This window comes from Acomys russatus, chromosome 25 (assembly GCF_903995435.1).
Source record: "Acomys russatus chromosome 25, mAcoRus1.1, whole genome shotgun sequence".
Lineage (NCBI taxonomy): Eukaryota > Metazoa > Chordata > Mammalia > Rodentia > Muridae > Acomys > Acomys russatus.
This window is the reverse complement of record NC_067161.1, coordinates 36,037,948-36,050,189: the sequence shown is the minus strand read 5'-3', so window position 1 is coordinate 36,050,189 and position 12,242 is coordinate 36,037,948. Positions and strand designations below refer to the sequence as shown.

The following is a 12,242-nucleotide window of genomic DNA, read 5'->3' as shown; positions in this document are numbered from 1 at the left end:
GCTCCGCCGAGCCTAATAGAGCATCCCCGGAACAACTCCCACAGGGTTTGTGCCACACATTGCCTGCCTGCCCAGGATCCATGAGCCCGTGTTGGCTAGGCAGGCTGAGAAAAGAATACAGTTAATCACAGGAGTTAATGGGGGACAGACTAAGGTGACTGACTACCTAGGCCTCTTTGCCGGAGGAGAGGTTTTAGATGGACTGAGAAAGGTTAATACTGTTCTTCTGGTTTTAAGTCGGTGACTAAAAAGAAGAGAGATGGGGGTAACTTCAGGGGGCCCAGGTTGGGTCAGTGTGAAGTTAAGATTCCCGAACATGTTGGTTCCCATCCCTTGACTGCCTTGGGCATGAAAGAAACTCTTGGAAAGTCGGTAGGGGTGGGGAGGAGCATGGCTTACAGCCCAGCCTGGTCCCTCCTCCCCCAGGTCAGGTTGCCCACTGATTTGCAGGAAAGGGTACATAATCATAGGAGAACAGAGTAAGAGGTGGACAGGTCTGGGCCCTGGAACACAGAAGAAGAGGCATGTCATCCTGTTGCCCCTTCATTGTGTGGTGGCTGCCACCAGGCTATCTGCCCTTAAGAGAGGCAGCGATCTTGATGCAGCCCAGGCGCTTCCCGCCGCTGCTCAGGGTGCTCTGGATGCGGTAGTTGCCACTGCTCAGCCAGCTGGGCAGCTCCAGGTCAGGCACTGTGAAGTTGCTCATGGGAAGTGAGTAGGTGCCCTGAGGGAAAGAAGTGAACCCGGGTGAGGGTGGCCAACGGCTGCCTACAGCTGTAATCTCTCTCTCTCTCTCTCTCTCTCTCTCTCTCTCTCTCTCTCTATCTCTATCTATCTATCTATCTCTCTCTCTCTCTCTCTCTCCCTCTCTCTCTCTCCCTCTGCCCGCGCCGCCGCCCCCCTCCCCCAGCCAAGAGTAATACTAATGCTTTGACATGCCAAGTACTCACTTCCTTGAAGGGACAATGGCAGGGCAGCCCGTAGGTGTGCAGAGGCTCAGGGCAGAGCTCTCCAGGTGGGATGTATAGGTTCAGCAGGTCACAGAAGTCATCGTAGGTACAGCTACCTAGCTGTTCTACACAAGGGATCTTGACCCAGAAGCCAGCCACTTCCTTCTCCACAGTGAGCTCCACCTGTCACAGGATTTGGCCAAGGTGACAGTGTGAGCTCCAGGGCACACATTCCACCTGCTGCCTCTTGAAGTTTCATCCCTTAACAGCTGTGATAAGGCTCACGGACCAATCTCAAAGTAATCCCCGCCCCATACATTTACATTGGAGACAGTCTACATATATAGACCAGGCTGGCCTTGAACTTACAGTGATTCCCCTCTGTCTCTTGCTCCAGGGTAACATGGGGTGACAGAAGGTTTGGCTAGGGGGATGCTCTGGCTGAGTCCCAGTATTCACCTTTCCTGAGCATGTAGTGGGGGACACTGACTATCAAGTGCGAATGTCTCTTCTCTCTGACCCACATAGCATCTTCCAGTTGTCACTATCCAATGATAGGAACCAACACACTGTCATCACACTAGCCGGATGACTGTGCCACATGCCCTGGGTGGGCCTGTCATCCAAGCCCAGTCTTAACGATAGAATCTTTATGTTGGTTGTTCTTGACTCATATTTTCTGTTGCACCACAGAGGACAGAGTTATCAATGGAAATGTAGCTAGGCGTAGCAGTGAACATCTGAAATCATGGTACCCCAGAAAAAAAGGCAGGCAAACTGCAAGTTCAAGTCCAGTCTACATATCTAGACACTGAGAAAACAAGCCAATGGATATATATAGGGAGATTCCTCTGAGACTGGTCTATGGTCCTTCCTGCAGCTGGTTACAAGAAGTGAATGGCCTCCCCAGGCCCAGTGAAATGAGAAATCTCATTGCCAAGCTACCCAAATCCCAGCTGCCCAAGGAAAGACAGCCAGGACCCTCAGGCAATCAGCCTGGCTGCACCAGGCACATACAGAAGATTAACAATATCGGCCGCCATGCGGGCCAGGTGCCTCTCAGAGCCATATCTGTGTCCCACCAAAGCCAGCAAGGGAAAAGTGCAGAGTGGACAAGGAGGGAGTCGGTATTCCACGCGCAATTCCTGTGATTGGTACAGGAGGGAGAGTATGTGTGTGTCCCTCAGGCATCATCCACTTTTGTTTTTTGAGTCAGGATCTCTCACTAACTCATCCAGGCTGGGTTGCCAGGGATCTGCCCATCTCCACCTCCTCAGGTCTAGGGTTACAAGTGCACACACAGCCAGCCCATCATGCATGGCTTTTTACTTGGGCTCTCTGGGGTTGAAACAGGAAGCAGTTATCAACTAAGCCATCTCTCCAGTGTGGAAGCTACAGTTTTCTAGTGTGCAAGGAGTTAGAAGTGCCTGCCTCACTGGCCTGCTCTGCAAACATGAATCCACTCTGACTGCAGGTTACCTTTCTTTCAGCCTGCCTTCTTCTCTGGGCAAGTCTATTCCTCATTAGATGAGGAACAGCCAGAGGGTCTGGGTCAGGTTAACTGGTTCTGCCCCTGAGGAAGGCAACACCAGCCCAACACTTCAGTCCCAAAGGGGAACTTCAGCCAGCCAGTCATACACAATATCTCTCTCTCTCTCTCTCTCTCTCTCTCTCTCTCTCTCTCTCTCTCTCTCTCTCTCTCTCTCTCTCCCCCAGGACAGTCAGGGCTACACAGAGAAATCATGTCTCAAACAAACAAGCAAAACATGATTTAAAATAACCAGGGCTGAGGAGATGGATCAGTTGGTAAAGTGCCTGCCAGACAGACATGAGGACCTGAGTTCAGATCCCAAGACCCCGGTAAAAGCTGGGTAAAAGCTCCAGGCCCAGCATGGAGAAGCAGAGGCAGACAGACTCTGGGGCTCAGTGGCCAGCTACCTAGAGGAGTGATGAGCTCCAGACACAGTGAGACCCCATCTAAGGTGGAGAAAGACTGAGGGGAACACCCAACATTGACCTCTGGCCACCACATACACGCATGCACACACGCTAAGGCACATATACACACACACGTGCACACACCCATACACTCTAGAGTCAACACTGAGAGCAGAGAAACGGCATTCATGCCACATTGGCAGACTCAGTCCTGTACCCAAGTCAGTCGGCCTTTCTGATCTGGACAAATCCTGTCCTTGTATCCACAGGGCTTGGCCTCCTACTTCTGGATAACAACTGATGAAGATGCAGAGGCCCAGCAAGGAGAAGCCATGGGCAGATGTGGAGAGGCACTGAGAGCTACCCAGGTCTTCTAGCCTAAGCGGCTGTGGAAAAACTGACAGTGATTGTCAAGTCGACAAGAGCCAGCACAAATTGAGCACGGACTGTGTGCCAGGCTCTCAGCAAAGCACCACCCACGCTACTGATTAACTCAGAGATGCTCAAGAGATGCCCAAGACACAAGAACTATGACTGAGTCCAACAGCCCAGTCCGTTGAGACTAAGGATGCCCAGGACTCCTGCGTGTCCTGCACTTCCTTCCATGCTCAGCTCCTAACAATGTTTTAGATGATCAAAGCTTGTTCCGGAATAGGTCTGGGCCAGAAAGAGACTGCAGGGCATATAATAACATCTTAGAGAGGTGGTGATTCTAACTAGAAAGTAAAGAACTATAATAAATGCTTCCACAAGAAGCCTTCACTATGCCATAAGAAAATATACAAATACACGCAAAAATGGGCAATAGGTGGGAATAAGCTAGTATTCCCAAATAAATATAAAAAGCAAGTGAACACTTACACTCATAAGGGATGACAGTAAAGATTGGCAAAGACTCCTAGACTCTTAGCTTAGTGTCAAAAAAAAAAAAAGAAAGAAAGAAAGAAAGAAAGAAAGGGAAGAAAGAAAAAGAAAAAGAAAGCTAGGCATGATGGTGCATACTTTTAATCCCAACACTTAGGAGGTAGAAGCAGACAGAATGTTGTGAGTTCAAGGCCAGCCTGGTCTACAAAGTGAATCCAGGACAGCCAGGATGACACAGAGAAACCCTGTCTTGTAAAACAAAAAAAAAAAACAAAACAAAACAAAACAAAAAAGACACATGTTAGGAAAAAAATGCAAATATCATTTTAACTGCGAACCTAGTTGACTGTTCAGAGACATTCTGGCATTATCTATCAAAAGATCCTTAAAATTGTGCATCTGAGCCAGCAGGTAGGTCAAGGTACTTGCCATATAAGTCTGGCGATATGAGTTCCGGCCCCAGAACCCACAAAAATGTGGGAGAGAGCTGGGTGGGAGAGAGCCAGGTGTGATGGCTCACGCTCTTAATCCCAGCACTCAGGGAGGCAGAGGCAGACAGATCGCTATGAGTTAGAGACCAGATTGGTCTACAAGTGCTTGAGAAGTGGTCTATGGTTTTTGTTTGTTTGTTTGTTTTGTTTTGAGACAGGGTCTCTCTCTCTTTTGGTAGCTGCCCTGGATCCTATGTATACTAGAATGTCCTCCCAGGCTGCCTGCTTCCTCCGCCTCAAAGTGCTGGAATTAAAGGCATGTGCCACTACACCCAAATTCACTTGCATTTACACTAACCACATGTCCATCCAGGTGTGGTGGCTCACGCCTGGAATCCCACTGAAACAGGCAAGACCAGCCTGGCCTATAGAGTGAGACCAGGTCTCAAAACAAAATAAAATGGCCTTAGGTCCATGACTACTGACTATGCAACAAAACAACACAGAAAGGAGACCATGGTGACCAGTGGGTCAGCATATCCAAGCACAAGTGTAGGTGATTCCCAGCTGACTCCTGAGTTTCCCCCTCTGTCCCCTTACTCTGAGACTCTATGAACCTGGGTAAGTCTGTGAAGTCTGAAATCCTTCACAACCCATGAGCGCCCACCTCCCACAGTGCCTGCTGGCCGCCCACTCCCCATCCTTCTCCCACCTAGGCCGGGGCTCACCTTCAGAGGAGAAGTGAGGGGCACGCTGGTCTTGCCCTCAGCGCTGACAATCACATCTCCAGGAACAACAATGGGGTCAGGTTGGAGCGTGAGGCTTTTGATCACTGCGGGGTCCTTTCCTTCATCACAGTTATCCCAGGAGAAGCCGCCGAGGCGGGAAGGCTAGGGACAAAGAGCAAGGAGAGAAGTTGAGGAAAGGAAAGGGTTCGACATAGAGACATCGGAGGCTTGCTCATTCCCCTCTGAGCCCCCTGGTGACAGTCTACACTCTGCCCCATTCTTCAGGCAGGACTCCAAAGACAACCTCCCAAAGTGTGAGGCTAAGGCCTGTTACATTAGCCCTTGAACTTCAGAACTGATGGGGCCGGGATGTAGTTCCGTTGGTAGAATTCTTTCTTGCCAGCAAACTGGAAACCTTAGGCTCTATCCTCAGCACTGCACAAACACCCAGGGGTAGTAGCATGGGCAGCACTTGGGAAGTGGAGGCCGGAAGAATCAGGAATTCAAGGTCAGATTCAAGCCAGTCTGGATACACAAGACCCTGCTTGGGGCACGGCAGGGGAGACTTAGCTGGGTGTGGCGGTGCAAGCCTGTAATGTAAGCACTCAGGTTAAGGCAAGATGATGGAATGTTTGTGGTCACTTTAGATCAGCCACGGCTACAAGGAAAGAAGGGAGGAAGGAAGGAAGGGAAAAGGAGGAAGGACCGACCCCTAGCTAAAGAGGTATTGGCAGCTGGTGGCTGCTGAGAGGGGGAGTCATTAGATACCCATGCCCGAAGGCATGCATATACCATGCAGCACTGATTGGATTCAGTAGGTTATTAAAAGGAAGAAGAGGAGATGAGGATGGTAGGCAGACATATTGGACAACTGGAGGGGAATGTGGAACTGGTAATCACCTAGATACATTGTATACAAGACAATGAATACATAACATGGTCTGTTTTAAAATGGAGTTAAACTCACCTAGCTTTGGGGTTACCTTCTTTGTATTCCCACTTCCTGCCACCTATTTCTCTCCAGCCAGCTTTAGGAGCCCACCACAGGACAAGCTTCTGGAACAGTCACCCTTGTATTCCATGCACGTGAGCCTGTTCGTGCCCCACCCCATGTCCAATCCAGGGCCAGTAACAATGGGGAGTGAATTAACACAGGGGGTCCCTCACTGATGAGCAATCCCGGGCAATGACATTCTTACTCCCCTGTCATGAACCACACCATAACCCCAACCTGAGTCACCCACTACTACTTTGCAGAGGCACTTCTCCAATCTTCCTCCGTGAGCCCTTAGGTGACAGTTCATCTGACTATCAGGCCCCAGAACCTCAGGACCTGGAATCCATTCCCCCCCCCCCCGTCTCTCTCTTTCTCTCTCTGTCTCTCTCCCTGCACCCCTCTCTCCTGTCTCCCCCTCCCTCTCAAACATACTCAAGTGTCCCAAACACTACCTACAAGGACCCTCAGCATTGCCATTACCCACACATGGCCCTTGGAAACCTGTCAATCCTGCACCCCGACCCTGGCCTTCATCTTAACCCATCCATAGCCATCTGGACCCAGAGAGAACACCTGAGCCACACTAGACCACAGCTTCTCTCGGCCTAGTTTTGCAATTAAGACACAAAAAGCCGTGTGACCTCCATGACAAGAGGCGTGGCACTGTCCTGGGCCAAATGTTTTAAGTTGGGTTTCAAGCATGTACACATGTGACTTGACACCAAGTTCAAGTTGAAGGGCTCTTCTGTCCTATGAAAAAGGGACACAGAGTCAATCACCCATATGATCGACTACAACACTAAAGGAGCCAGGCTTGGTGACATAGTCCAGTAATACCAGCACTGGGGAGGCTGAGGCCAGAGGATCTGAAGTTTGAATTTGGACTATATAGTGAGACCTTGTCTTAAAACAAACAAACAAACAAAAAGACAATATAAAACCAGCATGGGCCACTTGCCTGTAACCCCAGCATTTGTGAAGTAGAGACAAGAGGCAGCTCAGCAGTTCAAAGCCATCCTTAAATACATAGTGAGTTCACAGACAGCCTGGGATAAAAAAAAATGTGTGTGTGTGTGTGTGTGTGTGTGTGTGTGTGTGTGTGTGTGTGTATCATTACAGAGGCTAGGACAGGCATGGCTTTGGGGTACCACTCAGGAATGGGTTAACATTCCAGCCTGGCAGGCATACAGTCTCCTGATCCCCACATCTTGTAAGTGGAGGCACTGTATATCTTCCTCCCAGAACTGTTGCACAGATGACAGCATGTATGTAAGAGCTCATGACACGGTGTCACACACCAAGCATGAGATGGCTCACTAAGTGACAGCCATGTGCTTCTCCCCCACACCATCCTCTCCCACCCCCTGTCTGTTTCCTGCCATCAACTCCATGGAGATCCCTGTAAGCCTGTTAAAATCCATGTTCGTGCCTCTTGGCATGGGCTTCTGTTCCCTGGAATGACAGGGCACACTGTGACTAAGAGAGGCAGGGCTAGGAGAGGTCCCAGGAGGTGTTTGGCCCAAACTTCATTCCACAAGTACTTGTGGAGCAACTATTTGAGGCCATGGACTAAGGACTACACAAACATAGGAAGCAGTCCTGCCCTGCCCTGTGGAGCTTATAGTCTAATGTAAATAAGCGTTACGCAAGCTGGCAGTGTTAACTCAGTGGTAGAGAGCTTGCCTAACATGCCTGAGGCCCTGGATCCAAACCCAAGTACTAGGGGGAAGAAAAAAGAAAGAGAGAGGAAGGATTGGATAGAGGAATGGATGGGTGGATGGACGGACGGGCGGATGGATGGATCACTGTAATCTAAGTGCCAGGAGGTGATGTGGAGAGTAACTCAGGTCTTACTTAGGGTAGGTGAGAGGTGACACTTAAGATGTTCTTTCTGGATGACAAGTCAGCCACCGGTATACATGGAGCACAAGCAAAGGCCCTGTGGTAGGAGCTCAGCTGGTTCCAGCACTACAGATAGGCCAACAGGTTAGGCATGTTGACTGAGGGACCTCGCTGAAGCTGGAGGGAGAGCAGGGCTCATTTATCATAAGCCCTCATAGGTCAAAGAGAGCAACTGGCCGTGGGCGATAGAATACCTTCAAAAGAAAGCACCACGCTTAGAGAAGGGTGGGCTTGGCGGGGGACGAGAGGCCAGTCACTAGACCAAGCGAAAGAATGGCTAAGTAGTAACCTGGGCCTGGGCAGCTGCGGCTGTGAGGCATTCCAGCAGCTGAGTCCAGGCTAACGGGAAAAGGGAGGACAGAGACCAGCGGTGCCTACCTGGCATCTAACAGATGCCATCCATCCCCAGCCTAGACCAAGACACAGGAAGAGCAAGCCAGAAAGTAACAGGGGAAAATGTGGCTACATAGGCGTAATATAGGGACAGATCAACCACTACCGCTCTCACTAGCAGACACCTTGGGCATATTAACCCTGGGAGGCCCAACTTCCTCATTTATTAAGTGGCCATAAGTATATCTTTTGCCAGGGCGATGGCCAGAGTAAAATGTCTGTACACAGAAAGCAACAAGACTTAGCTCCTAAAGGCAGCCAAGCTCATTTAAATTTTCTGCCCCAGGCCTGAGGAGAGTAGTAAGATGTGACAGGGATGACAATATGGAACCCCAGAGCAGGTGCTGGAACAGAAAGAAGACATCCATGGAAAACTGATGAGACCTAAATAAAGCCTAGCTTAGTTCACAGTAACTGATCTACTCTGGCTTCTTAGTTTTAACAAGCATATACTGCTAATATGGGATGCTAACAAAGGCAATTAAGTAAATACACAGAATTTTATACTATCCTTATAAATTATTCAAAAATCAAGCTCATTAGGAAAACTCCATGGGCATGACAGTGAAACCTACAGCCCTAGCAATTGGAAGACAGAGGCAGGAGCATCAGTAGTTCAAAGTCATCCTTGGCTACATACTGGAGTTCTAGGGTAGCCAGGGCTTCAAAGGCCCTGTCTCAAAAAACAAACAAACAAACAAACAAATAAGTAAAAAGAGGAAAGGTACAAAGCTCAATCCACAACACACAGTAGGTATGTAATAAATTACACCCACTATACAACATGGAGTCTAGTAAGTGCCTACTGTGTGCCCAGCACAGAGCTAGTCAGTCAGTCTGCTGTTATCTAGTCACCACAGCCCAGGGTCAGATGACCAGTCAATGATCCAAAAGGAGCCCAGGGTTCCAGAGGATCCCTCACCCACTGGTCACTCCACAGCCTTCTCTATCCCATAAACCCCCAGAGAACACGGAGCAGGTAAGGCTCAAAAGTGTCACTCACTAAGCGATTTTAAGTAAAGTCCCCTCATAGCCAGAAGGAGGTTGGTGCCTACAAAGCCCGAATCCCTCCAAATCACCTGTCTGAGCCCCTGAAATTTGGAATAGTACCCACAAGGCAAAGCATACAAGAAAATAGAGATCTCTTCACGCCTTGAGCCTCTAATTGGGCTCCACCTCACAAGGCCAGCTGTGGAGCCAAGCCTAGCATTTTCAGCCCAAAAGATCAAACCAAGAGACAAGTTGACTAGCCTCTGGGCAAATGAAGTCAAAGGTCCTTCCTTCCGCAAATAACAGTCTTCCTGCCTCTGGACCAAACCAGGCCAAGGCCGTACTAGCCTCAACCGCACTATTCTTTTGGCATTCTGCAAACACCCCATTCATGAAAGCCCTCACCCTGCGCTGACACCACACCTATTTTACAGACAGCGTTGTAAGATTAGATCGTCCACAACAGAAAAGGAATCAGTAGCCAGGCACCTACCGTTCACATTCCCATCCCTTTCCTTTACCCAGCCATTTCTGGTCTTAGACAAACCTCCCCGAAGGTGGCAGGAGGGAGTGGGTCTGGAAGACCTACATCTTTCCACCACAGCAAAAGGCAACGCGACGGGGCTATTCCCTACTTCCCTTCTCTGCAGAGCGGGAGCAGAAAAGAGGCAGGGAAGGAAAAGATTAAGAGACGCGGGGGTGGGGATGAAGGGTGCTGAGTGGTTCACAACCAGGAGGAACAGGATCACGCGGCTGGTCCTCAGTCACCTGGGGGACAAGTTTGAACCTCCTACCCTGATTCAACCCTCCCACCAGCAAGACCTCAGAGCTGAGCAGAAAACAGGAAAAGAGAATGCTGCGAGTCACAGGCTTACACCCTTGGCCTATGGCCAGTTCGCATCGCTGCTCTGCAGCCAGAAAGGGTGGGACGGGATGAATCGGAGGAGCGAAGACCCTCCAGGACAATCTGGACTAATCGTCCCCCAACCCCCGACTGCAGCTGAGGGCCTGTTCCAGGATCAGGGACCACTTACACGCTTCGGGCCGAGGCGCACAGGGGCGACGGGGCCTGCGAGCAGCAAGGCCAGGAAGAGCAGCAGCGGTACACAATGCATGGTGGCGACGGTCCAGCAGAGGTCTAGGCACTGCGACTCACGGGTGCCTTTAAAGCCCGCAGGTCTCTGATGCAAAGCCAGGCAGCGCACAGCGCTCCGCCCCACGCTTCTGAGATTGCAGGCCCTAGGCGGCACTTCTCCGGCCACGCCCCAGTACCGCCCGCTTCAGCTCCACCCTCAACGGCCTACTTCAGGGGCAGAGCCAGCGGAGGAAGGGGGCGGAGCTGAGCGCGGATGATAAAAAGGGCTCTGCGAAATAGGCGGGGCCTAGGGCGGGGCTGGGGGGGAACGGACTGTGGGGTGGGGCTAAGAGGCAGGACGGGCAGGGCCGAGCGCGAGGGAGGGGCTGAATGCAGAAGAAGCGGGGTTCAACGCAAGGGTGGGTGCCCGGGTGTGTGGCGGGGCGGAGCGAAGCGCTGGGATTTGTTCATCGCCTCTGGAGGTCATCTTGAGGAATCCAGTGATTCAGTTTTTCCCTCCCAGGTCCTTCTCTACAGAAATGCAAAGCTCTCTGCCAGTTTCCTGGTTCCGTGCATCCTATTTTGTGACTCTTTGGTGATTTTATTTGTCTTGTTTTGTTTTTGCTTTTTTGGTTTTTCGAGACAGGGTTTCTCTATGTAGCCTTGACTATCCTGGGCTCGCTTTGTAGACCAGGCTGGCCTCAAACTCACAGTGATCCTCCTTCCTCTGCCTCCCAAGTGCTGAGATTAAAGGCGTGAGCCACCACTGCCCAGCTTGGTTTTATTAAAAATATCTCAATATAGACTTAAGCATGAGACCTAAGAGACAAAGTGGTGCTCGGAACAAAGACGCACTGGAGAGTAGATGTGTGTGGTCTTCTTAAAGACTCGTGTTCATTCTGATATCTACAAGACTTTGGAAGCTTTTTGGAGTTCCATTGCTCCATGGTTTCTGAGAATCTCATCCCTGTTATTTTATTAAACAACTAAGGTTACAAACTGACTCCAGAGGAGCCTTGGACAGGGTTCCGAGCGAGTCAGTTAAAAGCAGAAACCAATGAACTTTCACAGGGGGCTGAGTGCATGTGCTTCTTGGAAAATGGAGTTTCTAGTAAGACTGCTGGAAAATTAATTGTACACTTACGTAGGACTCGGAATCGGGGGTGGGGGGAGCCTTAAGCAATAGTTAATTGTGCTGAGATTCTTGTTTTTCTGCCAGATTCTGGGCAAAAGAGTTCTTTTTTCCTTCTTATCTCCCCTGATTTTTTTTCCTATCTTTCTTCCAAAAAAAAAAATAAACTGTTGTGGTCTGTCTTCAATGTGAGCTGCACCTGGAATTTCTCACAGTCATAGATTAAGCAGGAGGTTCTAGGCACATCTCTCCCCTTAGCCAGTGGCTGCCACGGGTTTGAAAACTTTGAACCTTAGGAAGCTGTAAGCAGTCCTCTGAGCTCATCATTAGAAAAGGTGGTGGTGGTGGCGCACGCCTTTAATCCCAGCACTCGGGAGGCAGAGGCAGGAGGATCGCTGAGTTTGAGGCCAGTCTGGTCTACAAAGTGAGTCCAGGATACTCAGAGAAACCCCGTCTTGAAAAACCAAAAACCAAATGAAAGAAAGAAAGAAAGAAAAGGGAGCAGTCTGAAGCCCCCCAAAATGCTTATCAGATAAGATGGTCCTAAACCAATAGCATGGACAATTTGGAGAGGAGCTATGCTAAGGGAATGCAATAAGCAGGAAGGGCGTGACCCACGCCTTTAATCCCAGTACTTGGGAGGCAGAGGCAGGCAGATCTCTGAGTTTGAGTCCAACCTGGTCTATAGAGTGAGTTCCAGGACAAGCCAAAGCTAAACAGAGAAACCCTGTCTTAAAAAGAAAAGAAAGAAAGAAAGAAAAGAATGCAATTAGTGTACCTCTCTGGGTCTCAAATTATAGGGGGAAAAGGAAAGAAATTTCGCGATATCTGGGACTTTACTT

The 12,242-nt window shown here is 49.9% G+C and overlaps 1 protein-coding gene across 1 annotated transcript; it reads right to left on the bottom strand.

The window, feature by feature from the left end:
* On the bottom strand, positions 1 to 10,416 carry Gm2a (ganglioside GM2 activator). Its single transcript, XM_051168188.1, has 4 exons — positions 10,228 to 10,416; positions 4,912 to 5,073; positions 951 to 1,133; positions 1 to 724 (listed from the first exon to the last, which is right to left on the bottom strand). Exons 1-4 carry the CDS (start codon positions 10,306 to 10,308, stop codon positions 569 to 571), a joined length of 582 nt encoding a protein of 193 aa, XP_051024145.1. The 5' UTR covers positions 10,309 to 10,416; the 3' UTR covers positions 1 to 568.
* Between the last annotated feature and the right edge of the window lie 1,826 nt (positions 10,417 to 12,242).

Coding starts and splice junctions, on each gene's coding strand:
- Gm2a (XM_051168188.1), bottom strand. CDS start 10,308: ATGCATTGTGTACCGCTGCTGCTCTTCCTGGCCTTGCTGCTCGCAGGC. Junction 5,074..10,227: donor TGCGCCTCGGCCCGAAGCGT/GTAAGTGGTCCC, acceptor CTTTGTCCCTAG/CCTTCCCGCCTCGGCGGCTT. Junction 1,134..4,911: donor CCCTCACTTCTCCTCTGAAG/GTGAGCCCCGGC, acceptor ATCCTGTGACAG/GTGGAGCTCACTGTGGAGAA.